Source organism: Aythya marila (assembly GCF_965140915.1).
Source record: "Aythya marila genome assembly, chromosome: Z".
In the NCBI taxonomy this organism is placed as follows: Eukaryota; Metazoa; Chordata; class Aves; order Anseriformes; family Anatidae; genus Aythya; species Aythya marila.
The window spans coordinates 1348896-1374477 of record NC_139080.1 but is presented as its reverse complement, the minus strand read 5'-3'; the positions used below and the strand labels follow the sequence as shown (position 1 = coordinate 1374477).

The 25582-nt window shown below is 43.7% G+C and overlaps 2 protein-coding genes across 3 annotated transcripts in view; one reads left to right on the top strand and one right to left on the bottom strand.

The window, feature by feature from the left end:
• The window catches only part of LOC309889991 (methyl-CpG-binding domain protein 2), a 27901-nt gene extending 11697 nt beyond the window's left edge, over positions 1–16204 (bottom strand). The window contains exons 1-3 of the mRNA XM_082783309.1: positions 16071–16204; positions 6249–6408; positions 241–378 (exon numbers count right to left, since the gene is read on the bottom strand). Of these exons, the coding sequence (XP_082639435.1) occupies positions 241–378; positions 6249–6408; positions 16071–16183 (411 nt within the window). The 5' untranslated portion in view covers positions 16184–16204. The remainder of the gene's footprint in view (positions 1–240; positions 379–6248; positions 6409–16070) is intronic.
• On the top strand, positions 16182–25582 carry LOC309889990 (DNA polymerase iota-like; the record flags this gene model as incomplete). 2 transcript variants are annotated; one of them, XM_082783308.1, is made up of 10 exons in its annotated part: positions 16182–16749; positions 17537–17659; positions 18348–18512; positions 19300–19452; positions 20056–20292; positions 21068–21246; positions 21491–21582; positions 22974–23107; positions 23603–23808; positions 24782–25582. In XM_082783308.1, 10 exons carry the CDS (start codon positions 16182–16184, stop codon positions 25580–25582), a joined length of 2658 nt encoding a protein of 885 aa, XP_082639434.1. The 2 variants fall into 2 exon arrangements, with proteins under 2 accessions (XP_082639434.1, XP_082639433.1); XM_082783307.1 differs by having other exon boundaries at positions 17534–17659.

Genomic DNA, 25582 nt, shown 5'->3' with positions numbered 1-25582 from the left:
CAAATCTGAATGAAGTTTTGGATTAAGCAAAAATAATCTCCATAAGAACTGACTTATTTCTGGATTTTAAGGGTATTTATTACAGCGTATTTCCATAAGTAACCATCAAGACAGGATAGCTCATCTGCGATTGAAGCGCAGCTGAAAATATTTTGATTTTCAGCTTGGAAATCACAATATTTTGATTTTCAGCTTGTCTCAAATGTTGCACAGTAACAACGGAAAGAGATGAATTCGTACCTGCCGTGGCTGTTCCGTCACTCGCTGCGGATCGGATCTCACTTTGTTACTAGGATGGTTGGTGACTTTGGTGACGGGCTGCTTGAAAATCGATGCAGTTTGTCTGATGGGCAAAGTCGTATTCAAGTCTGGTTTTCCCTGTGTAAAAAAAAAATAAAAAAAAAGGTGAATTAACAAGAGATAACACATAAAATTCCTACAAATTAACGTTGGATAAACCATCCTCTACTGACGAGCAAAAGAAAGCAGCTTTTTCTGGAGTAAAGATTTCCCTGAAATGCTGTACTTAACTAACCTTTGCAGCCACCCAACTTTTAAAAAAAAATGTACCACTTAAGCAGCTCCCCACGTTCTCACCTTCTCTGGAAGAAGCACACTGCTTCAAAAGTCCACCTTTTCTTTTAGTAAATGATAAATGTCATTTGTGCAAGCGACTTACATTCTGAAAACAGACAGCTTCGTGAAAATACGCTTGTAGTGAATAGTTTAGAGAGTCCCACATCTTAAAGGACAGCAACTTGCTAGTTAATTCATCACAGATTTCCTAAGCGATTCCTCCATAATACAATTTTTAATCCAGTGCAGTCATTTGTTCTGGAAAGAAACTAAAACTATATAAACTTCAGCAAAGCCTTTTGGCAAAGCTAGTTTTTATCAGGTTTGTTAACAGATGGTTCCCTTGCACCAGATAGAACAGTTCCCCAGTAAGAGCTTGGCACATACAGAACCCTCAGACCCTTGGAGATGCTACAGAAAGGCATTCAGGCATCGGTACTAACAACAGATGAATCATTTGGGATAGGGAAGTACCCTCTAACCCCCAAGACTGCTGAAGACAAAAGCACGTTAACCTACACACTATTCAGAGTCTCTGAATGGATCTATCCAAGAGCTGCCTGCAAGTTTGAAGTGCCATGCCAGCAGAACCGTCCCCTAAAGCTTTATTTTTTTTGTAATCTCATTTCCCAGAAGTCCTGAAGACCATTCAGACCTCTCTGCTTCTGCATTTTGCCTTGTTTTCCCTGGAATAATTCCCATTTTTCCTGGGGTGTCACTGGCAAGACACGTTCTTACATCCACATAAGACACTGAAAATAAATATCCTATAATACATAAGTCCCAATTAACACGTACCAAAAAGCACCTTCATGTTTTGTGAGACTGTCTTAAAGATAGATCTATTTTTTGACACACAAAAATGGTTTTTTTTTTTTTTTTTTTTAAAATACTGCTATTTGCTCAAAAGGAAGAAAAGTTCTTGCCCGGTATTTCAGACCTTAGAAGAAAGTTTTATAATTGGCTTTGAGCTCACTGGATAAAAATTGCACGGTGAACGTTGATAGTGGACTACAACCAAAGATCACATTAAAATGATTTAAAATTAAAATGATTTAAAATTATTTCTACCAAGAATCTCCTAGCTCTGTGTCATCCTGGAGAGGTTGCAGAAAGAGGTTTCCCCACTTGCCTCTCCCCACACCCAACAGATGAGTCAAAAAGCTGAAAAAACAGCCAATGTAATAATCATCGTGGCTTGTGAGGACATACGGCATTAAGTGCCTTGCCTGCGGGAAGGTTTTCACGTTGAAAATTACTTTCTGCACACTTTCTGTGCAAAGATATTCTTTTGATGGCTGGTTTATAGGTGTTACGCTGCACACATACAGAAAGAAGGACTTCACACGCTCCCTCTCATCAGCCATCCACCCTGCAAGGACAGAAGCGTGCTAAAACGCTGGGCATGTTGATGATGGAGGATCCACCCCGTCAGACTGACCTAGCAAAGCGCTGAAAGAGGGAAACTCTTAAAAGAAAAAGTTAGAAATAAGGAGGATATTTTTAAAATAAGAATTTCAATTGAGACAGGTGTAGTGAAAAGGCTTACTGGTTACTAATATGATAATAAACCTGAGTCTCTAACAGTTTTAAATTCATTTTTATACAGATCATTACAGAATATCCACAGTGAGTATCTAGCTGTCATCATCTGGACGTGTGTTTAGCTTAGAAATTTAATGATTTTTAAGAACCAGAGAGCACACGCTCGTTTAACAGTGTCTTTTATGAAGTCATCTCGTCCAAATTGCGTAATCTAAATACTGAGAGTTTGAAGACTGAGATTTAATTCCCGTTTCTAAACCCAAGAAATTGCTTTTTTCCTCATAAAGTTCTTTCCAGGAGAAAAACAAGGAATTCCCCCACCTAATGTTAAGGAATGCAATTGATAGGAAAGAGAAACAGAGAAATGCTTCATATTTATCTCAGTATTACCTAAATGAAGGGATGGTTGCAGTACTTCAGGCCTGATTTTTTATCCAGATGGCAAAGAAGGTGATTTAGCAAGAGTACCACACACATTGCTAGCTATTTAGCATTATGACTCAATTCACACACTCATTTTTAAGCTCTCTCTGTAGCATTTTAGGAATCTTTGCTTAATATCGATTCACTCAGCCTCTGAGGAAAGCCAAAACAATTTTCCAGAGCAGCAGAAGTATGCTAGAACACAGAACTGAATCCTGAAAGGGTTCTAGAATTAGATTATTTTCAACGGAAGTCTTTCTGCTTCTATTCCTACCACTCCTTGAAAAACACCTTGCTGTTTTATAGGTCCCCATTCTTCATTTCCAGCTAGAGCAGTCAACTCGTTTAGATATAATACGGCTAAAAGCACAAATTCCCATGGAAGTCATCCTCAGAAATCCAGGTATCTGTCATTTCTCATTCATAAACTCACAGCTAGAAGCCAGTCCCCATGTCTTGTAATATTATTCCTGCTTTTAGCAGGAATATGTCCCTCCTATCAAATATGGGGCCCACGGTGAACCCTCTGACAGAATCTCTGATTGATGTCTAATGAAATCTAATGTTAGACTTTTTCCATATATATATTTTTTTTATATTTAAAGCAGCTCTGATGAGCACAGAACCACCAACCAGAGCCAGACCAGAACCTTGACAGACTTTATTTCTCCTCCCAGCTTCGCCTTCCCTGATCTTGTGACATCGAGTTCAAAGCCATCCGTGAAGCTTTGAAGTCCATGCCTCCAGGACATTCTCTGCAGCAGCATCAGTAGTCGTGGTAAAACAGCTATTAAAGCTCACAAACACAATAATATGACAGAGCCACCCACAACATGGGGGGTAAATCTGGTTTAGCTGACACTTCTGGAGCAGAGGCCTTGGTTTCAAGTTCCTGGAAAAAAAAGCCACAGGTTCCTTTTGTCCTGTAATATGACTTAAAGGGGAATTTTTAAATTATACCCATTAAACTAACTTTAAAAAAAATTAAAAAATTAAATTCCTTCAGGCAGTGTGAGAACTTAAATTCAGCTACATTAATGACCTAGCCCCGAGAATGAAAGCAACACCCTGATGAGTAATGAACTATCCAGGAAATGCCATTTGAAGGACTAGATGCCCAATCTACTCTTTAATCAGAGCAACGTACTCGAAAGTGGCCATTAGGATAAATTGTTTAAACTAAGAACAGATCAAGTCCCAAGTAGTATAATTGTACTCGTTACTGTCTTACTTTGTTTCCCCTCTCATCACACTCACATCTGGGCTCGCTGGTCTCCTAACCAAGCGGTCACTGGGAGTGCTGAACAACAAATAAACTCCTTAGGACAGAAACTCGCTAAGCTCATCTATCTCCAGCACCTGCAGATGGTCAGTTAGAGGGAAAAACCGTAAGTTAACAGGAAAGGACGGATGTTCAGAGAAACTCTTTTTTTCACAACAAACCATAAACGAGATTTGTTCCTGACACGGGAAGAGCTTCCAATCCGTCTTAAAGAAGGCAGTGGCAGCAAACATCCCTTGATGTACAGCCAACACCTCTCCTAAAGCACAGAGGACTCTTCTGAGCCTTCTGGCCAAAAGACTTTACACGTTTCAAGTGCTCAGACACAGGTTCACCACCTGAAGTTCGCCACGTTGAGCTTTAAGCACCCCTACAAAACTTCAGCATCCAGCAACCCAAACCTGTGGGAGTTACATCACTTGCTCACTAACAAAAATCTTCTGCTCTAGGAACGATAGCAATACATTAAACAGCAGAAATATCGGCGTCCCCTGCTCGTTTTTATTCATGAGGAGCATCTTATTTATTCTCCAGTAACAGTTTCCTAAGAATTTCAGTCCGCTACATTTTTGAAGACCTATTTCCAGAAGCATCAACACGCTCCCATCATGAAAACATTTTAAAAACTCGATATATTTCCTGGCCTTTCATATCCTAAGCAGCCATCTATCATCGGATAGCATGTTAAATAGTAGCCTCTATTATGGCGTACGTGAATGTCAAAAGTGAAAAGCATTTATTAGCATCTATTACCCTCGGTTCCAATTCAAACCAGGAGAGGTTCCCCTGTCAATTCTGACATTGAGCTCTAAGCTGCTTACGATGAGAAACTCCTGAGTTAAAGGTAAGGCAAGACAGCGTTTCCATCCACCAGATGCATCAATCTAACCGTCTAGACACGTCGCAGAAAGAAGGCCAGAGTCTTATTTTGATATTCGTTCTTGGAACAGAAGGGGAGCCAAGGAGTTTAGAAACGTTCGTGGCGAGTTGTTTGTCCAAAAACAAACAAGCCATAAAACATGAGCAAGTTTATACACAAACATGCCTACGCACGGCTCGCGTTTATGGTCCCTCCAGCAGCACAGCTGCACGGCGGACTACAAGACGACCACAACCAATGTTTGGCACTGTCTGGTGGAAGGAAGAAAGCATAAACTTCAGGATTAAGCTGAGGTCCCCTTTTTAACTATCGCGGAGGCTGCAGAAATTCTTGAAAGCTCATGAGCCACACAGTCATCCACTTTCAAATAATAAGTGTTATTTACCTAAAAAAGAGAAAGCCTTAATTTATTCTAATCTGATAGTTAAAGAGTTACTGCGAACGACACCCAAAATCACAGCAATACAAAGTTAGCACAGTCTTGTCTGGATTTTATATACCAAATTTTGCAATTTCTGCCCCTGCAGACTGCCCACCCAAAACGTTTCCTTGGAGTAGCCCCAATAGCTGTCTTAATTTGAAAGCCTCCCGTCTGCGGGAAGGAAATGAAAGAATCTGAAGGCATGACTTAAATAAAAAGCAATCAGCATGAAATGTTTGGGTCACAAATTACAAGCGGCAGATGACCAAAAATGACAGTGCATGAGACACAGCTAAAACTCGTTAGGTATTTTCAGACACTACTGTAAATTGGGAAACCTCAGAGAAATAAAGCTCTTTCAAAAGAAAAACGTTGTTACCGAAATCCTTGGGAACTTCTGAGAACTGTCGTACAAGAAATCTATATTTTGTTTAGGAATAGAGTATCTGAGGGTCTGATAAGTTTATTTGTCCTGTCCTTACATGCTACAGCCGTTATTTTACTGCTCTACACTTCAGACTTTCATTTTTAATCTACCTTACTCATTCTCTTCAGTACTCAAAAGGGCGTGTTTGTCCAAAGAGAACTAAGACAAGAAGAGAACAATCAGATCAATTGACAAAGGCCCAATCAAGCAGAGAAATATCTGGCCTTGTTTGGCTCCAGACATTCGGATTTGTACAGATAAGCTGCCTCAGAAAACAAGCTTCCTGGCACATACTCAAAATGTGAACTTTTTCATCTCAGAACAGGAAGATGAACATAGAATTTAGGAATTTTGAAGCCTTGCACAGAAGAAACCGACGTCAACAATCCTAACTGTTACCGTTTAGAAGAACATTACTCAGGCAGATGACTAAAACTTCGAGCTCTTTATAGCCTTTAGCCAACTTCTGGCTTACTCAGACCTTTGTTTCATACTTAACATCACCTTGGTATTTTCTGGTAGTAGCAGAGCATTCCCTCTATTTAAAAAATTTGCATCTCTACCACTACGAAAAATTAAACATACACGTACATCTTAGAAGCAGGCTGCTTTAAAGCAGAAAAGAAATTGCTAAATGAACTACAGGAAAGGAAATTCTTAGGATATCCTTAAACACAGTATTTTACTAACAAACCTTATTTTGATTGAGAGAATCATTCCTTAGTCTCTGTTTGTTCTTCTGCAATTTACTGGGCATCATCTTTCCCGTTCTGAAGTCAAAACTGCTGAGATCAACAGTGTTTCCCAGGTATCTTGCCAACTGAGGCTTGCTTCTGAACTTCTTACCACTTGGACTAAAAAGAAGAAAACACTTTAGTATGTTTTGTTGTACAAGAGGACACAACCTTGACTTCTTACAACAGCTTTTACGCCTGGTTAAAGATCCAAAAAGTTTCCATTAGCTTTATTCCACGTGGCACGTTCATTGGTGTGGGGGTTAGCGATGGCACAACTGCCCGATCCCTGCATACATCCAATCCCCTCCTTGGCACGGGTTTTAATTTACGTGTCAGGCTAAACCTTGGCAAGTCAGGCTGCGTCCAAGGGCTGGAACTTCTCCGCACAAACCGTAAAGATCCTGTGCAAGGTCTAAATTGATTGCTAAGGTCAGCCTAGACTCAACAGCAACCCTTTTCGGCTAGCAAACAGCAAGGGATTGAAGCCACGGGCACAACTAAGACTCGAGGTGACATCTCTGGGCTCTGCAGTCGCTTACACTGGTGAGCAGAGGCAGCGAGGAACCTGAGCAACAAGCAAGCAAGCAGCAAGCGAGATGGTGCGGAACATGAAGCAGGTCCCAAGCTGCAATTGTATTTATGGCAGATCCCATCATCACAAATTCAAATCGTACAGAAGTTATTTAAATCGGACTCGTTTGAGATTACACCACTGCTATTACCCCAAATTCCCAGATAAAGGTCTGAATAAGCGAGATACTTTTAGGTTTTCCTAAGGAAGGGCTATTTCTCCCCCTCTTTACATTACAGAATCCTCTCTCTTCGGCTCAAACACCCAGGATGGTGATGCACATACCACACACACACGCACTGCCTGCTCTGAATTACGCATTTCATCTCTGACACATTTCATCTCTGCAGATTTTCACCGAGCTCAGTGAGGCTTCCCCTGCACGGACTCATTAGCGGGTCAACCAGGACTTTAAGGGACATTAAGGGACAACGGTGCTGTCCCCAGACTCAAAAGCTGGGGGAAAAGCTGCTGGCAGGAACTGCTACACACAACTCAAACTGCACCCCTGGTTGGAGGTGGCTTCTCAGTACATGGTTGTAGAAACAGCTACATACCTATCGCATCAAGTCAACAGCCATTTGATGGTCTACTGCAAATCTCTCTGCAGTGAAATGACCTAAAAAAGGTCAAAAAAGGACCTGAAAAAGTGTCAAAACCTTCCTTACGCAAGAGGTTAACCGATCTCAGGGTGTTTTCCACAACACTTTGTGCAAAAAATTACTGAAGACTTCTGTCTACGCTTTTCCTCCGAAGCGTTGTGTGCTTTTTTTTTCTTCCCCACCTCAAAAAGCCCTCGAGGCAAGAACTTCCACACAAAAGAATACGTACTGAATTCTGGGAAAACCAGCTCATTAAGCCAAACGTTTAAAAAAAAAAAAAAAAACATATTTAAATGAATCCAGAAATATGGAAAGATATAATTAACGAGAGGTAAAGGGTGGGAGAAAAAGACTTGAAACAGATCGCAATCTGAAAGCTAACCTCCTCGAGGATGGGTGTGGGAGGGAAAAAAAAAAAAAAGCAACACACACACGCTCCCCACAAAAAAAAAAAAACTCCTTTCTGTTTCTTGCAAGCCAAGAACTGAAGCTTTCCTGGAAGCCAAACTCAACCCAGCGCGTTTGAGTTGTATTTTGGATGGTGGAGATGAATGCCCTGGCTTGCTGAGAGCAGGAGAAATTCTACACTGCAGGTCAGACAGTGAGCAAATCCCTCATGGGGCAACTGAGTTCCCTGCTAAAATAACCTGATCTATGGTCTTTTAGGCTTCTTCAGAAACCTGCGAGAGAAATTCAAGATAAAACCTCGTCTAGAAGTGCCGGCTGCCTAGCCAAGTGGCCCTGCTTGCTCCGACTTCACCGAATAAAGCCTCCTGGTAAGAGCTGCCGCCCCATCCTTCATAAAATCCTGAATGAAAAGGGGAAAACAACGACTATAAGCAAATTGTGAAGTCGATGATTACGTTTTCTGTTTCGAAACCTTTCTTTTTTTGAATTAAAACCCTTATACACACTGTCATTTTAACCCACACCTAAGTCACTACTGAAAAGATGGAGAAATTGGAATTCCTAACACCTTCTTCCATCATATCCTAATTTTTGCACCAAGGAAGAATCGTTTTATCGTTCGTTATTCCCCCATCACCACCTTTTTTGTTCTGTAATAAGCTACCAGACTGTCACGAAGATAGCACTGTGTCTACTAGCCTTCCTCTCCAGCCTCCTTGGAGAGAAACGCTTCACCTGCACCTCGAAGGAAGCCAAAATTGCAGGAGCGAGCAGCCACCAGCCTAACTCCACGAAAAATTCTTCCTGGAGAGCTCTGCAAACACATTTCACATTTATAAGCTGAATTTATAAACGCACCCAACACTCTTAAATTCTATTTTTTACATATTTAATATCGTGGGGGGCTCTTCTGTTTGTTTTGTTCAGTAACGCAAGAGCAAACGCTCCAATATTCTGTATCAGCATCAGCATAGATCATTGGCAGGGATTTATTATTAAAAACTATTTGGATCCGTAGCACAAATTCCACCGCTTTACACTGAAACTATCAGCAGGGAGAAACCGCGATACGCTAACCAAATCCCTCCTTTCACCTTTAATTAAGTGTTAAGAAAGAAACGCGCGCTTGGGCTGAGATTAAAAGCTAAAAGTTAAAAAATACAACTTTAAAAAATCATCCGAAACGAAGAGACTTTGGAAGAAGTCTTGCAAAATGGCAAGAAATATAAAAAATATGGATTTTTAAACTGAAAGTGTCAAAGCACTGAAGTAATGCCTTCATTCCTGAATCGCTCCCAGATTACCTCTCCCCTGCTCCTGCTGCCAAGTTGCCTCACTTCTCCTACCTGCAAAGAAAGCTCCACGAGGCAGACGTCAAGCAGAAGGCCCATTTGCAGCAGCTTTATCTGCACATCTATTAAGTAATTGCCATGCACTAACGATAACGAGAGGGGTTACAGAATCTGTCTGGGCTAATGCAGCTGCACACAAGCCTGCTACTCACGCATCTGGGCTGAAACTACGAAGAGGTATTTTCTTTTTCTTTATTTTCCTTAAACCAAACTAAGCTCAAACTTTGTTTTCGCTAGAAAAGAAAGGTGGAAGGAGGGCTGTGAAGCTTTCTTCTCCCAGAGAGGCCCCTCTGGATGATGCTCTGGAGGCACCTCAGAAGTCAGGCTGCAAGGGATGCTGCAGAAAGCCGAAGGAAGTGCAGACTTCAAAGCCACGCTTTGCTCAGAAGATTTTTAAAACGCGTCGGTCTGAGTTCACACGGCCTAGAATTTAAACATCTACAAGAGTCAAAAAATGGATCCCTGCACGATTTCAAAGACAAATTGCCCAGATGTGGAGGAAATCGGTGCAATTTGCCCTCATCCAAGCGTCCTGAAGATTATTTTTACACTTCTTTCATGCAACGAGGAGCAAGTGAAAGAGCTCTTTCAGGGTGCTGAGCCACAGGGGAGCCTCTGCTCTGCCCAAATTGCTGCATAACCCAACACCGAGACAGCTTAGAGTCGCGAGATGAACGTGGAGATGCATGTGAGCATCTCCAAAACCAATTTCAAAAAAATGGATGGGTTTAGGACTGTTATTCTTGTAAACATGACCTAAAAGTTACAATTACGTAGTCTCACCTCAGGACAATTAACTTTCCGGAGCTTTTTTAATAACTTGTCAACCTCAATTCGAAGTTTCTCAGTTTTTTTCCAAATGGAAAACTTATTTTCTATATTATTTCCAAATAGAAAAATTTTTTCAAATCATATTTAGTGTACCTGTGAGACTTGGGTCTATCATAGCTGAAAAGCATCCCAGCATCTGCTCTTTGTTCTTTCAAAGTCAAATTTGGGGATGTTTTTCAGCCTCATCAGTTAAGGACTAACAGCACATCTCCCGAGCGTCTACAAACTGCTCCTTCGGTGACGTTATCAGGGCTCGGATCACTCCGTACGAGATGAAACGAAGCACACTACACCTCACCTACAGCTATGCGCTTGTGCAAATTTACATGCCAGACAAATTGAAGCTCTTCGCGGGCTGAAGGCGATTAACTTCGACAATGAGCTTGCAGGGAACTTTATTAAAAAAAAAAAAAAAAAAAAAAAAAAAAGAGACACTTTACAGATGTTTCCTGGGAAGCAGCAGAACAAGTTAATTAGCATACAGGGAAGTTACCTTGGGTTTTATGGCACTGCAAAGCCTACTTGACGCTCCTCTCCCCGGCCACCCCCACAGTTCAAAAACATAGCAGCGGTGCATATTAAAAACAATAACCTTCAGCTTGGCAGACACTTCTGTTTTTGGCTGCTTTCAAAAAAATAATTGGCAATCTTCCTCAAATATTTATTTATTTTTACATGCTGGTCCTCCCCATCCAAGAGATTTGAGAGGAAAATTTCCACTGGAGCAAGCTCGATGCTCCAACAGCAGATGGTAACGGGGAAAACACGTCGTCTTTTTGGGGTTTAAAGTGCCTAGTTTTTGTGGAGCTACCCCAAGTAGCCATAAATTAAAGGGCTCCTGTTTTTAAGGATCCACTCTGGCATCCTGCAGTCCGACCAGGAGGAGCACGGAGCGGCCGGCCACCAAAGGAGAGGAAGAAAAACACCAAACTAGTTTTGAAAGGCGATTCAGATTAATGATGTTTTAGTTTGGCCACCTAACAGAGGTGAAGCAAAGCGAAGCGTTTCTCCCAATCACCCCTTGTGGGTTGGGAACGAAGCCCAGGGAAAGGAAGGAGACTGGGAACATATCCGAGCGTTTCACGGGGTATTAGTAAATAAGACCACAGAAATCCCTCGTTTGATCTTGCGTTCAAGGGAACCTAATATTGGAGAGCTGCTCCTTAAAGCCTCCTCGGCAGCTGACCTCTGCAGGGAACGTGAAAGATTTGTTCCACCAGCGTATAAAAACTGCTCTGGGATCCTTGGAAGATCCTTCCCTTGATGATTTGAGTGCAAATGCTCAAACACACGCTCCTAGACATTCAAGGATTGGGTAAAGAAGTCACCACACAGATGGGGAAGCAAAACATTCTCACGCCTTCGGGGAATTCAAAACTTAGGATCTAATTTTCCTTGCAAGAAAACACTTTTTTTTTTTATTTTAAACACACACTTCATATTGCCACGCTAAACCACCAACAGCAGCCAATGCCGACGAGCTTTGAGAGGTTATTTTCTAGAGGGCTGCTCAGTTTTCTAGTTCTGAAAACATTTTGCCTTCGTTTTTCAGACTCCCTTCCTACGTTTCCTGCACGACTTGACCAGCTGCTTCGCCGAGGCCTGACTCATTGTGCCCTCGTAAAACGAAGGCAGTTACCACGATGGCTTGGTAATAACCACCGGTATTGTTCGGTTTTACACGCTAAGACCCTCCTTTTAGTATTACGAGCAGTGATGGAGGAAAGATGCAGAGCTTCCAAAGAGGTTAGAAGAACAAGAAGGCGATTTCAAGGTCATCCCATGAAGGGGGTGCTCTGCAGGGAGAAGATGGAACAGGAAAAGCACTGAGAAATGAACAAACTGCTAAATTCAACAACTTTTTGCTTGCACGGAAGGCAAAGCACGTTCCCAAGATTTAGCCCTCGCTATTAGGACTTGTTCTTTGTCCTACCTACCTCTGGAAGCAGCAAAATAATTAAAAAATCAGTAAACCTACACATAACATAAGCATAATTCAGCATCCGAGAGCAGCATCGCTCAGGAAGTTACGTCGTGCTCGCTTTTAAAGATAAAGGTCTGCCCTCCGAAAACCGGCACCGAATTAAACTAATCCTGCTGTCACTGGAAACTCTCCGCCGTTTATCTTCCTGTCAAACCACAAAACAAAACTTCAAAGGGATGTCTGTTTGCCCCACGGGTACACCTAGGCTGGAAAAGCTTTTGTAGTTCAACGTCAGAGCCTGTTAGAACCCACTGAGAGCCGTGTCGAACTACTCGGCTTTTTTAATCTCAATTTAAAAAAAAATAATAATAATAAAAAAAAAAAAGAAGGGCAGCTCGTTCGCTTTTTTCCCACGAAGAACAAATGCACCAAAACGGAATATTAACTGGCTGGAGCTGTGAAAGAAGTCGTTTCATGCCAGGTTTAAGAAACATCTTTCAGCAGGTAAACGCCCGAGGGGGTTACACACGCTAAGGAGACAGCGCCAGCAGAAAGAAAGGGGTGATAAAGCAGAAGCTGAGAAACCCTCGTTCAAAATTCCCACTTTTGCAGGGCTCTGGAAGCAACTCTGAGTATTTAACAGGACAGCAGCACCCCCTACCTCACGGCACACTGAATAAATAATTCGAAAAAACAGTGGTGCTGATTTCAATTCGGTACTAGGACCTGGAGAAGCGAGGAGAGTCGAAGTGAGCTCGATTTAAAAGGGAAGAAAAAATCTGATGGGGAGCCTTCAAGGCAATATCCTGTCTGCAGGCACAGTGAGAGCACGGGCAGGATGTCAAAAATGACACAGAGGTGAGCTGCTCAGAGAGAGGATCCTCATCCTGAGGATGAAGGAGCAAAATTACCTTCCAGCTCGCCTCTGCTGATAGCTGATGGGTCGCTATCACACGGACAAGATGGGCAGGAGGAGAACCTTCTTCCTCCCTCCTTCCAACTAGATGGAAGCCTAACGGGAGCATTTATTCTGAGCAAGCGTGCTGTTTGCATTTGCCCTACATTCAGCGCCGCGCTTTTTAATGCGGCATCGCCCAGATCAAATAAGTTTGCAGGGCTAAATATAGAAGCTCCCCCTCGCGCTCAGCTCCGGCGGAATTAGGTTTTTGCTGCCTCGCCGTCAGCAGGGCGAGGATTCCCCAAGCCAGCTCTGTCAGCCGTGCGAGCCTCCTGGGGAGAAACACACAGAAATTCACCCGGCACACACAGAAATTCACCCAACACACACAGAAATTCACCCAACACACACAGAAATTCACCCGGCACACACAGAAATTCACCCAACACACACAGAAATTCACCCAACACACACAGAAATCTGACAGTCTGCGTACAATGAAGCAACTGGACGTTTGCTCAGATCACGCCGCCGCCCTTCAAACGCAACGTGGATTTCCACCGCTTCCTACGACTGCCAAAAAAAGTGGAATATTAAACTTCAAGCGGCCGTGCCAAGTGCTGGCTGCCCAGGCTTTTAGGGAATATTGGCCTCTCCGAGGCACGCCAAGCAAAGCCCGCTCTGTACCCACCTACGTATTTCAGCATCGCCGTGTTTATTAACCTCCCCTTATTATTATTATTATTTTTACAAAGGGGTGACACAGCTCTTCTGAACCCATTTGGCCTGCTCTGCTTTTGCTGGATCAAAACAGATTTCCATTTGTTTGAAACACAGCGCTGCTGAAATCTGCCTCAAAGCCATAAACAGAAAAAAAAAAAAAAAAAAAGAGATAAATTTCCTATGCCAGTCCCGCCTGCAGCCATAAAAAACATTTTTTTTTATTTGTTTCGCTTTGGTTGAGCAGCAGTAGGCCCGCTGCTGAACAGAAGTTATTTCTCCAGACATAAATGACTACTTCTTCTTCCAAACCTGTAATCTGTAGCGAAATCAACAAACTCTGAGCTATGAGCTGCCTGGTGAGTTTTTAGTTTCAATTTTGCGGTTGTTTGGCAGAAGATCTGCATCACTGCTAACCATGCTGGAAGGCGGCCTGAAATGGGAGGCATTTATTCCTCCCGCTTTCCCACATGAAAAAAAAAAAAAAAAAAAGACAGAATTCCGGAGTCGGCGATGAGCAGATTACAGCCCTGCATCTTAAACCGGAGCGTGCTAAGGAGCTCCTCCTCAGCAGGATTTTCGGCAGCAAAAAGCAGAGTCTGAAGGCTCGGATCATCACACAAGGGGCTAACCCTAAAAGCCACGGTTTGATCTCGCGCGGTGCTTGTAAGGTATTTCCACCACACCCCTCCTGGAAGAGCTTTTTGATGATAATCGAGGTCGCTCAGCCTCAAGGTTGAACGCGAACGGGGGGCGAAAACCGTCCCAGCAGAACCGCCTGCAAGCGTTTCGGTCCGGCCGAGCAACTGATTCACCTCTCCCAAACGCGTGGCAGCTTCAAGCACCATAAAGCAGCCCCGAAACAAGCCAGTTTCGAAATGCAAATCAGGTAGATTGCAACATGCATTAGCCTTGCAAGAGCTGTTCTTAATTACTGCCATTATTTAGAGCATCGCCGTAAATGAAGCTTCGTCCAATCCCTTTTTATTGGGCCTTCTTTTTTTTTTTTTTTCCTCTAGCCTTAAGAAGTCATAAACCCATAAACCTCAGGTTTTTAGTCAGCTAACTAGTTCTAAGCAGCTAATATTAGTGCCTTAATGAACTTAATGAGGTTCCATTATCATTCTTCGCGAAGCAAGAGCTAAAACCTGGAGCTTGCTAGGACGTACCGCGTCCTCCCCGTATTTTGGTCAAGAATTTGGGATGTATAAAACTCTGACATCCCTGCGCTGTAGCGGGATGGACGCAGGGCTAGGGTTAAGTGTTTTTCCAACAGTCCATTTTGAGGAAATAACTGAAGTTACGTGGGCTTTCTACATTAAATGTGCTGTGACAGAGTTAGCAGCGAGTGTCTAGCCTGAGAAAAGCCGAAAAGCCTGGCGTTTAGCTCTGGAAAAAGAAGCCCTACGCAGCAAGTTGAGGTCAACGGGCTGCAGGAAGCCAGGAGCCCTCCAGAAAACGGGACTGACGCGGCAGGACTCGAGTTCAACCTCCGAGCCAGGCTTCCCGAAGGCAGGCCAAGCAGATGCGGAGAGGCAGGCAGCGAGGCCAGGAGGCAGAGGCACAGCAAGACGGCAGAATCGGCTTTGAGGAGTCGTCGAGGAGAAGCGCCATCCCTCCTCTGCACGCAGGGCCACCGATGTCAGAGATTTCACGTTGCTTCGCAGCGACGGGTCAAGCGATGCCACCCCGGGGGCGCTGGCAGGAGCAAGGCTGCCCGCTCGCTCCTCCAGCTGGCCGGAGGAAGGCTCGAGTGCCTCGGCTGCAACAAAAGGAGGCTGCTGAGGCTGCTCGCACAGCAGCACAGCCTTCACCAGAGGTTTCAGGTGGGGCCCATCAGATGCTGGGCGAGCTATAAATAGAGGAGCTGCGGCCAGCAGGCCGGCCTGTGCACTGGGTGGTTTCCTCTGCAGCGGGCTGGACCTACTCGAGCCCGGCCTAAGAGCACGTTTGGAGGCTCGATCCTTTTATCAGCCTGGAGAAAAGGAGTTATTCCCATAACATTTCTAAAAGCAGGAGGGAGGGGGGGAGAAACGGAGGGTGCCGGAGCTTTTCTTGCTTCTCCGACAAGGCGTGCTGGCAGCGGGGAGGCTGGCAGCCCTCGCTTGTGTCGAACTTTTATTAAAAATTACAGCTCCTGCTCCCCGAGGCGCTGAGGGAGGCTCCCCCCCGCCTCACCTCACCTCAGGGCAGCTCCGGCTCTGAGGGGCCGCTCCTGTCACTGAGGGGACAGCGGGCCCGGGGGGTGCCCACAACCCCCCAAAACCCCCGGGGGCGCCCCAAAAACACCCAGGGGTGCCCCCAAAAAACCACAAAGGTGCCCCAAAACCCCCGGGGGTGGCTGCTTTGAGGGGAACCCCGCCGCTCCGAGCCCGGTCAGGGGCTGCCCCCCCCCGGGTCCCGCTCCCTGAGGGGCTTCTCCCCGGCAGGTGGCGGGGCCGGGGGGGGGGCTCCGCTCGCTCCCGGCTCCTACCTGAAGTAGTAGACATCGCTCTTGCCGGCGCTGAGGCCCGATTTGCGGATCACCTCCTCCTTCTTCCAGCCGGGGGGCAGCGCGGGGCAGTCCATCCTGCCCTGCCGCTCCATGCACCGGCGCCGCGGCCCCGGCCCCGGCCGAGAGGGGACGGGGCTGGGCGGGCGCTGCTGGGAGCTCGAAGCCGGGCGACGAACCGGCAACGGGGAGGGGGGAAGGGGAACCGGGGGGGAACCGGGCAGGCACCGGGGACCCCCCTGGCGATGGCGGCGGCGGCTGCTGGGCGCCAGGAGCGCGGTCGCTGCGCGCGCAGCCGGCGGGGCGCTCGCCCGGCGCCCGCTTCCGCGGCCGAGGCCCCGCAGGCGGTGGGAGCGGCCCCGCGGGCGGGGCGCGGCCTCGGAGCCCCGCTCCCGGAGCCGCCCTCACTCGGGCACAGCCGGGAGAGAGCCGGGAGCCGTGCCCGAGCCGCTGTCGGCGCTCTTAGGGCTGCGTTTCGGCCCGCAGCGGCTCCCCAGCGCGCCGTTGAGCCCCGTGCTAGGGCCTGCGTGGAGCCGCCGGGCCATGGCGCAGCCCCGGGGCGGGCAGGATGAGGAGGAAGAGGAGGAGGAGGAGGAAGAGGAGGAGGAGGAAGGGTGGTGGTGGCCGCAGCCGGGCCCTGAGGCCGCTCCGCCCGCCCCGAGTGAGCGCGGGCTCGGGGCGGGGGGTGGGGGGGCTGCTGTGAGGCGGCGTGAGGCGCTAGCGTGGCCTCCGCGACTGTTGACTGATTAATTGATTAATTGGTTGACTAAATGGCTGATTGATTGATTAATTGACTACCTGATTCATTAATTGACTATCTGATTGATTAATGGGTTGATGGGCCGACTGACAGACCCATTAACCCGGCAGCTTTGGGCTTGCTGCCTGGCAGGTGGAGATCTTGCCTTCCCCCCGGCGAGGTTTCAGTGTCCCAGTCCCACAAGCTTCTCAGGAACAACTCAGTTTGCCTCAAATTTGAGCTGAAATGGTGTGAAATCGGCAAAGGTTCGCTCCATGTTTAACCTGAAGTGGTGTGAAACCGGCGAAGGGTTCACTCCACAAGAGGTGGAGGTCGTTGCTGCTGTGCTTCTGTTAGAGCTGAGTTAAAAACAGAAAACTTGACAGAAATATACCAAAAAAAACGTCAATATTCCACCAAGAACAGGTACTGCAGCACCTAAACAATATTCTAATATGGCCCAGTGAAAAAGAAATCCAAGTGGCCACCTGAAAACAGGAAGATGCCAAGCAGTAAGCTGAGCCGCTGTGGGTGACTTACTCTCCTTACTGATCCTAGAATTAACACGGTGCTAAAATGAATATAAATCTCATCGGTTTTATATTCTCGTAATATGTTTGGTAGTATAAACTGACTTAAAAATGAACCTTTCATTGCGTTGAAGGCGGCTAGTAATGTTTAATCTGTTTGTTTGCTTTCCTTGCAGCAGGCCACAGCAAGTCGGTGCCAGCCAGAAACGCAGCGGGCAGAGTAATTGTGCACGTGGACTTGGACTGCTTTTATGCCCAAGTAGAAATGGTCCGTAATCCCGAGCTAAGAGACAAGCCTCTAGGTAGGAGTTGCTTTGCTGCTGATTAATCTGGGGAATGTCTGGTTCAGGCCGGAGAAACCGAGGAGGTAGGGCTGCACAGTGACACGCAGGCAGTCACCCAGCAGCTGTAACCACATCCGCAGTGAGCAAGGTGCAGGCTCGGCTCCGCGCAGCTGGGTGACTGCAGGATTCATAAATCCTCCAAAGCACAAGCGTGGGCACTCGCCAACACGTCCCAACAGTTCTGGGGATTGAGGCTGGTTCGTAAGGCATGTGGGCACGGAGAGGGCAGAGCTCCACGGGCGAGCCGTTTGACACAGTCATGCTAAAAGCACGCTTTATTCCATCCCGAAGCTGAGCCTGAATGCAAGGCAGTCAGTAATGGCTGCAATCTGTGGAGGATGTACATCTGAAATTAACTAACACATAAAGGTCACTTTCATGGGTAAAACTGCCTGAAAAGGGTCAAGGGTAAGAGCAAAACGTGAGGTTTTAAAATGTTCTTCCAGCTGCTAATCTAAACCAACAAATCTGTCTTTCTTGTAGTCTTGTGAAGTTAAGACTTTGGGGATTATTTGTTTGTTCTACGATGTCATGTTCTGATCAAATTTTATGCTTTGGAGTCTTCGCAGTGGCATGAAAGTACTCTGGCCTTCTGTGAAGTACCAAGAAACCCAGACTTCTAAAAACATTTAACCCTTATTTTTAGGTGTGCAGCAGAAATCCATAGTAGTAACCTCAAACTATGAAGCCAGAAAACTCGGAGTTAAGAAGCTGATGTCTGTGAAAGATGCTAAAGAGAAGTGTCCTCAGCTGGTACTGGTTAACGGAGAAGATCTAACTCCATACAGGGAAATGTCATACAAGGTTACAGGTACAAAATTAACAATTTTTCAGTACAGGACAAAGAAATCCAGTTAAATTCTGTGTGCACGTTCACACGTATGCAATATTACTGCTGTATGCTGCTCTAAAAGTTCTTGAGCCTCCTACTATGGTGATAATTATGGTCATCAATGTCAATATTTAATAAAATAAGATACTAAACTTGGTTGCAGTCTGGGTCAGGCATTATATCGTTCCGATGTTTTATGGGATCTGTATGCTGTATTAGGTTTATTAGCCATGTAGTTCTTGAGGAACATTTTTTCTTCCTTAAATACTGATTTCATTAACATATTTCTAAGTGTAAAATGATGGAGAACAGAACCCTGAAGCCTTCAAGTGGGTAAACTTCTTTAGTATCTCTTAATTATATGGTATGTCTGTGTTGTCACTTATTACTGCTTTTTATTACTAGCAGCTGTAACGGGTGAAATAGTGATAAATGTGAAAGCCAGGCTGACTAAGAGGCAGGTTTCCTTTGGAAAAGGCACTGCAGAGGTTAAGAGCTATCATTTTGTAAAGAAATGAGGAAAGAAGTTTGAGAAGAAAAGCAAATGATAGAGTGTTGTGGGATGGAGAAATATTTTTCTTTACATGTTCTTCATTTATTCAGTAAATATATAAATAAAATAAACGTATATTCAGTGTCTTATCATCCAGAAGAGAATAGGATCTCTGTTCTTGAAAGCATCCTGTTGGAATTCATGGGAAATCTGCTGTGAAACCCCAGGTTATTGGTTGCGTGTATGTTATACTTGGGTATCTCTTCCTCCTAGGATTGTTGGAAGAATTTTGTCCTCTAGTGGAAAGGCTCGGGTTTGACGAAAATTTTGTAGATATCTCAGAGATTGTAGAAAAAAGGCTAAACCAGCTACAACAAAGTGGATGTTCCAGAGTGTGTGTGTCTGGCCACGTGTACAACAACCAAGGTGAGTATAATGTTCTTCATCCTGAAAAATACAACATTTGGGACATTTAGGAAAAATATCTAGCTTCTTCTAAGTATTGTCCAATGCTGAACAGCTGGAAAACTGTGTTGCTTTGTACTTGAGATTTCATGTATCACAAGTGTGAATGGCTGTTCCTATTAGACTGTACATAAAATAAATCTCTGTGGCTAATTATAGAGAACTGATTTTCCTTTTTTTTTTTTTTTTAATTATTATTTTCTTATTCTTGAAGATAGCCTTACCAAAGGCAGGGCAGCCCTCGAAATCAAAGACTCTGAAATCTCTCATTTCATTACGTTGATGCAAGAATCTGCAACGCTTAAGACCTTGATGCCTATTAATATATTATATTTAATACTTTAAACGCTGCCTAAACATTTGGTATCCTCGACAGTATGCTCCTGGTTCAGACAGTGGCAGTGCCTTTTGCTGGGACTCTGGGGAGAAGGAGCGTGGTTAAACTTGGATGCTGAAGTCATAATGATACCACATGTAACAGAATGTAAAAAATGCCCAAATTTAATTAGAGAACCAGCTAAGGGACCGTTTAGGTGCTGAACACTGCTTGCTTGCTCTTTGCAGCTATCGATTTGCGTGATACAACGCACGTAAGGCTGGTTATTGGATCTCAGATCGCAGAGGAGTTCAGGGAAGCCATGCACGCTCGACTCGGCCTCACAGGCTGTGCAGGAGTGGCCTGTAACAAGTTGCTCTCTAAGCTGGTATCTGGGACCTTTAAACCAAACCAACAAACGCTTCTGCTGCCTGAAAGCTGTCAAGATCTGATGCGCAGCCTTGATCACATCCAAAAAGTGCCTGGTAAGTGCGGTGCTATAAGCATAGATGGCAAGCATGGTGACAGCCCTTAAAATAATAAAAAAAAAAGTACTGCAAAGATTGTAACTGGAATAATTTTAAATCTAGTTCCTGTAAGTGGTGCTTTTTTGCTTTTTTTTTTTTTTAATCTGTTTTATTAAGCAGAAGGAACGAAATGAATTTGGTTTTCTTTTCTTTTGGTTCTCTTTGGTTATTGATACTAGGTTTTATATGGAAAAGGTTCTTTGGTTGTGTTTCTTCATTTATTCTTAATTTTCTGTCTGGAAACCTATTGAGAGTTATTTAACCAGTCTGTTGGAGCTCGATCAAGTATTCTGGGGAAGACCTTTGCCTAATTATTTTATGCTGCTGCTATGTTGTTGGCCAGGAAGCATTGTTGCAGGCTACAGACACAGCAGAACCTTTGTTTTGTCCCAGTGTGGCTTTTCTAATGACAGATTCTCCGATTGGAATGGGAACTCATGGAATCATAGAATGGTTGGGCTTGGAAGGGACCTTAAAGATTGCTCCAAGCCCCGTCCAGCCTGGCTTTGAACACTTCCAGGGACGGGCGTCCAGAGCTTCTCACCAAAAATGTTGCTGAGAAGCCTTCATTGCATTAATGAAAATAACTGTCAGCACTGATTTCTGCGTGGGTGGGCAATATTTTTATTATGTATGTACAAACATTCACAGAAACGTGATAGCGTGTGTATACGTGTGTATATTTTTTGATTTTCATTCTTTCTATATATTTTTAATATGCATTTTTACTTAGGCATTGGCTACAAAACTGCCAAACGTCTCGAAACGCTGGGTGTGAGGAGTGTGTGTGATCTCCAAGCGTTTCCATCCCCCGTGTTAGAGAAGGAGCTAGGGGCTTCTGTTGCTCAGCGCATCCAAAAACTCAGCTACGGAGAAGACGACTCCCCCGTGACTCCATCAGGCCGCCCTCAGGTACAAGAATTGTTCTGAGATACTTAGCAGAGAGCAAAAAAAAACTGCTTTGAGTTTTATACAGCTCAGCTGGACTAACTGAAATCATTCCAATTATTTTACTAACTTTATTTAACAATTCCTGCATTTTTGTATGCATTCCCTAGCATAACTCATAATAAAGTATTATGATGGTTTTTATTTCCCCTTCAGAATTTTGAAATGAATATAAAATTGAAGGGATTAATGTGGTTTTTTTTTTCAGTCCTTTAGCGATGAAGATTCCTTTAAAAAATGTTCCTCAGAAGCGGAAGTGAAAGAGAAAATGGAAGAACTGCTTCGGAGCCTCTTAGACAGGTGACTGCCTTCAGTAGCTCTTTGTGATGACTGAATTTGTGACCTGAAGGGACTTGGAGCAGGCGTTAGGTTCGTCTCACACTCAACGTTTCTCCTCCGAGCAAAATGCAGCTCTAGGAACAGCACTCGCCTTTCCAAATTCTCTCTTCTTTTTTTTCTTAATTCATGAATTCCACTTGCTGATCGTTCTCTGTTGCTGTGGTCGTGCGTTGCAGTTCTGACTGCATCTTCACTAATATCTCTCATTTCCTGTGAAGATCCCTGGTTTTTCTTTCATTTTACATAGGTGAGTGGCTGTCTCTACTTTCAGACCCTTGGTTATCACTTTTTACGTTCGTCTCCTACTCCACAACTTTTTCTTCTCTATGCTGAAAGAATATTTTCACTTCTTCCACCTTGCCTCACAAATCCCGGCAACATCCAAACCCAAAATACTTGAAAAGGTAAAAAACAGCATAGCAGGTGGATTCCATTACTCATTTCTTAACTACTGTCACTTTCCTATCCTCCCTTTCTATCCTGTGGCTCTGTTTAATAAGGATAAATAGCCTCACAACACTGGATTGTTTCTCTTCTGCTATGTTTCAATTTCTTCTGACTTTTAAAGCCCTTCACGTCCCGCATTTGTTCTTGATATTTATTCTTGAGAAATATTTTTCCTGCTCTCTGCAGGCTTCTCTAAGCCTTAAAATAATCTACAAGTCATAAAGGCTTTTTTTTTCCCTACAGCTATGCAAGTCTCACAACAGACACAGCCAATTTAGTTACATTAACATTCTGGACAGGGAATCTTCTCTGCATCTTAGGTGTTTCTCAGAACAATCTCTCTCTTCAGATTTTTGATTACTATGTCCTATCGTGTTATCTTTTTATTTATTTATTTAGTAGGGAAAAAACCTCCATAGCTTTTGCTTTTGGAAGGGGAAATGAGTACGTCATACTTTGTTTCTTCTCTTTCTTCCAAAAGTTAGCTAATTTTTTTTTTATTATTTTTTTTTGCTCTGAATTGGGGAAGTTTTCTTGAAAAGCTAAAAACTAGAAGCTGAGGATTACGTAGTGTATAACCAAACACTATGCTAAATGGATTAAATGCTGAAATGTGGCAGTGTTGCAGACTAACCCATTTAATTTTCACATCTTTTGAGTCTTTTAAAGACTCGTAGAGACAGTAGTCACATGGTTTGGGAATCCTAAATTAGGAGTCATCAAGAGAAGCAGGTAGGACTGAAGTTCCCCATAAAATCAGCGGAGGAAAATCGGGAGTTGGGAGAGCCGTAGTGCTTAATTTAGTGACTTTTTAACCTAAACTATGTGGTACAACAGTTTCTAGAGACTCCCTGAAAAATACTTGTAGTAACCTTTATCACTGTGCACATGTTCGTGTTCCACAGGGTATCCAAAGACGGAAGACAGCCGCACACCGTGAGGTTGACTATCCGCCAGTTCTCTGCGACCGATAGGTGGTTCAATCGGGAAAGCCGTCAGTGCGCTCTTCCACCTCATCTCGTTCAGAAATTTGGAAAAGGTACGTGTAGGATTTTTGCAAATGGTCACACTTAGCATTTTTGAAAACGGGAGCAGCACAAAATTGGTCCTTAGCTTCTCCGAGCACTGCATGTTGTCAAAAGATACTAAATGTAAACAGATACTAAATGAAAATAATTTTCAGTTCAAGGCATACCTGAGAGGGCAGAACAAACATCTTAATGACCATACTGATGATTAATTTTGGAAGCCTATAGTAGTGTTTAGAGCCTGACACTTCAGGAATTCATCTTTTGAGATAAATAAAGGTTTTCTTAGTGGATTTATGGAGTTATATACTAGGAATAGCAGTGTATTTAAAACTTTTTTTAGGTTATCATTGATGTCTGTACATGTAAAATGTTGAAAGTTCACAATATAAAGTTAGAAGTGCCTCACACATTGCCTTGTACTTTGCTATTGAAATCAATCTTCAGTCAACTATTTTTGATTGTACACATAACTTTTTCCTTCAATTACTGTTTGTTTGTTTCAGAAAGCAGCAACATTATATCTCCACTGATTGATATACTCCTGAAACTCTTTCGAAAGATGGTAAATGTGAACTTACCATTTCATCTTACCCTCTTGAACGTTTGCTTCTCTAATCTCAAAGATGTTCCTAGCAGCAAGAAAGGATCAATAGGCTTTTATCTCAGGCAGATGCCAACACCAACATCAGGCTCTGGTAAAAGTGTCCAGGTAAGCTGAAAGATGCTGAAAATTATCTTTGCAGATAAGGAAGTTCTGAGATACTTCTGTCTTTATTATTATAGATTTAAACTTTAAATGTTTGGAAGTTTTTGGATTATAGATTTTTATTCATAAAATGAAGATTTCTTTGGAATCTTCAGAGCAGGTGCTACTTGGTTGCTTTCTTTATTAGATTGCTTAAAACAAATTTCATGCTATCTGTTTTGAGTGGAACAGCCAGGTAGGTTATCAGCCCTCTGGACTTGAAGAGAACAGAATTCACTAAGGGAGAAATCCAGACGTACATCTTCTGAAAATAATTCCTGACTTTTGCTTTTAATTTCAGTAAGAGGTGGAAATAATCTCAGCTTGATTTAAAGATAAAGCCAGGGATAGAACTTGGAACTTTTACCTTAGATTAAAATCTCCTTGAAGTTGCTTGTCATTTACCTTGTTGCTCTTATTATAAGATACTTTCACAGTGATTATTTAACTTGCATCCTTAAGTCTCCCTGTTCAGACTAGAAATTAAACAAAGATGCAATTCTGTGTTGGCCACTAGCATCACATTCTAGGCTGTGCAGACTCTGTGGAAACACTGCTAAGTAATTCCAGGAGATGTTTTCCACACATAACAGAAACAGTAACTTCAAAATGACATCGTGCACTGATTCTGTCTTGACATCTTGATTTTGCATATCGGTAACTCGCGTGTTTCTTGACTGCTCAGGAACAAAGCAATAAAATACAGCTTCAGGGTATTTGCTCCTTTAAAGGAAGAAAAGGATTCCCTGTTTAGATCTGTGTTTGAAAATATGTTTTTTTTTTTTTTTTTTTTTTTTTTTTAAAAAAAAAAAAAAGCATTACTGATCAGGAGGAAAGAAGCAGTGTCTATTAAGGAACAATTTGAATTAGTTGCTGTTAGTAACACAGTGCTCAGTGATTAGCAGGCTTGTGGTTTAATGCACGTCTTATGCCACAGGAGATGGAAGATGGCTCACAAGGTGAAGGAAGTGCTTCTTGGAACCGGAACTGGAGCAGAACCAGCACTACAAAAACGAAGAGACCTTCAGAGGAAAAGGAAAGCGATACAAAGAAAGCAAGAATTCCTGCCTTCCCCTGTCATTTGTCTCCTGGTGGTATTGACCAGGCAGTCTTCAGGGAACTTCCAGAGGATATTAAAAAGGAAATCATGTCTGAAAAAGCAGAAGTGATCTCTGCTGAGGATGTTTTGGGTCAGCCACCAGTATGTTTCGCAGAGGAGGTACAGAGCTTTTCCCCAAATTCTAAGGGTGATGAGAACTCTGCAGGGTACAGTGCACACCTCACACCAGCTTGTGAATCAGCATCGGCTTGGACACGCAGCTCCAGCACCAGTTTTTCTGCTGAGTATCCTAAAAGTGTGTTAACAGGCATGGAAGAAAACCCTCCTGACTCTCACAGCTTCTGGGATTTATCAGTTGAAGCTGGTGCCAGCCAAACTGCTCCGCGTGTCCCTGCCTTGGATAAAGTTGAGCAGGATTCTGAAATAACTTCCGAGGATAAAAACGACAGCAGGAAAGTGGGAATTGTACTTCCTCCTAGTGTTGATCCGAAGACTTTTTATGAACTACCCACAGATGTGCAGGAAGAACTCCTAGCCGAATGGAAGAATCGAGAACCTGCATCCAAAACCTGTATAGAGAAACCCCCAGAAAGGGCTAAAACAAATAGAGGAAGAAAGAACACAGCATTGAGTTCCTCACAGTCTAACAGTTTGCTGAGGTATTTTAAACCACGGTGA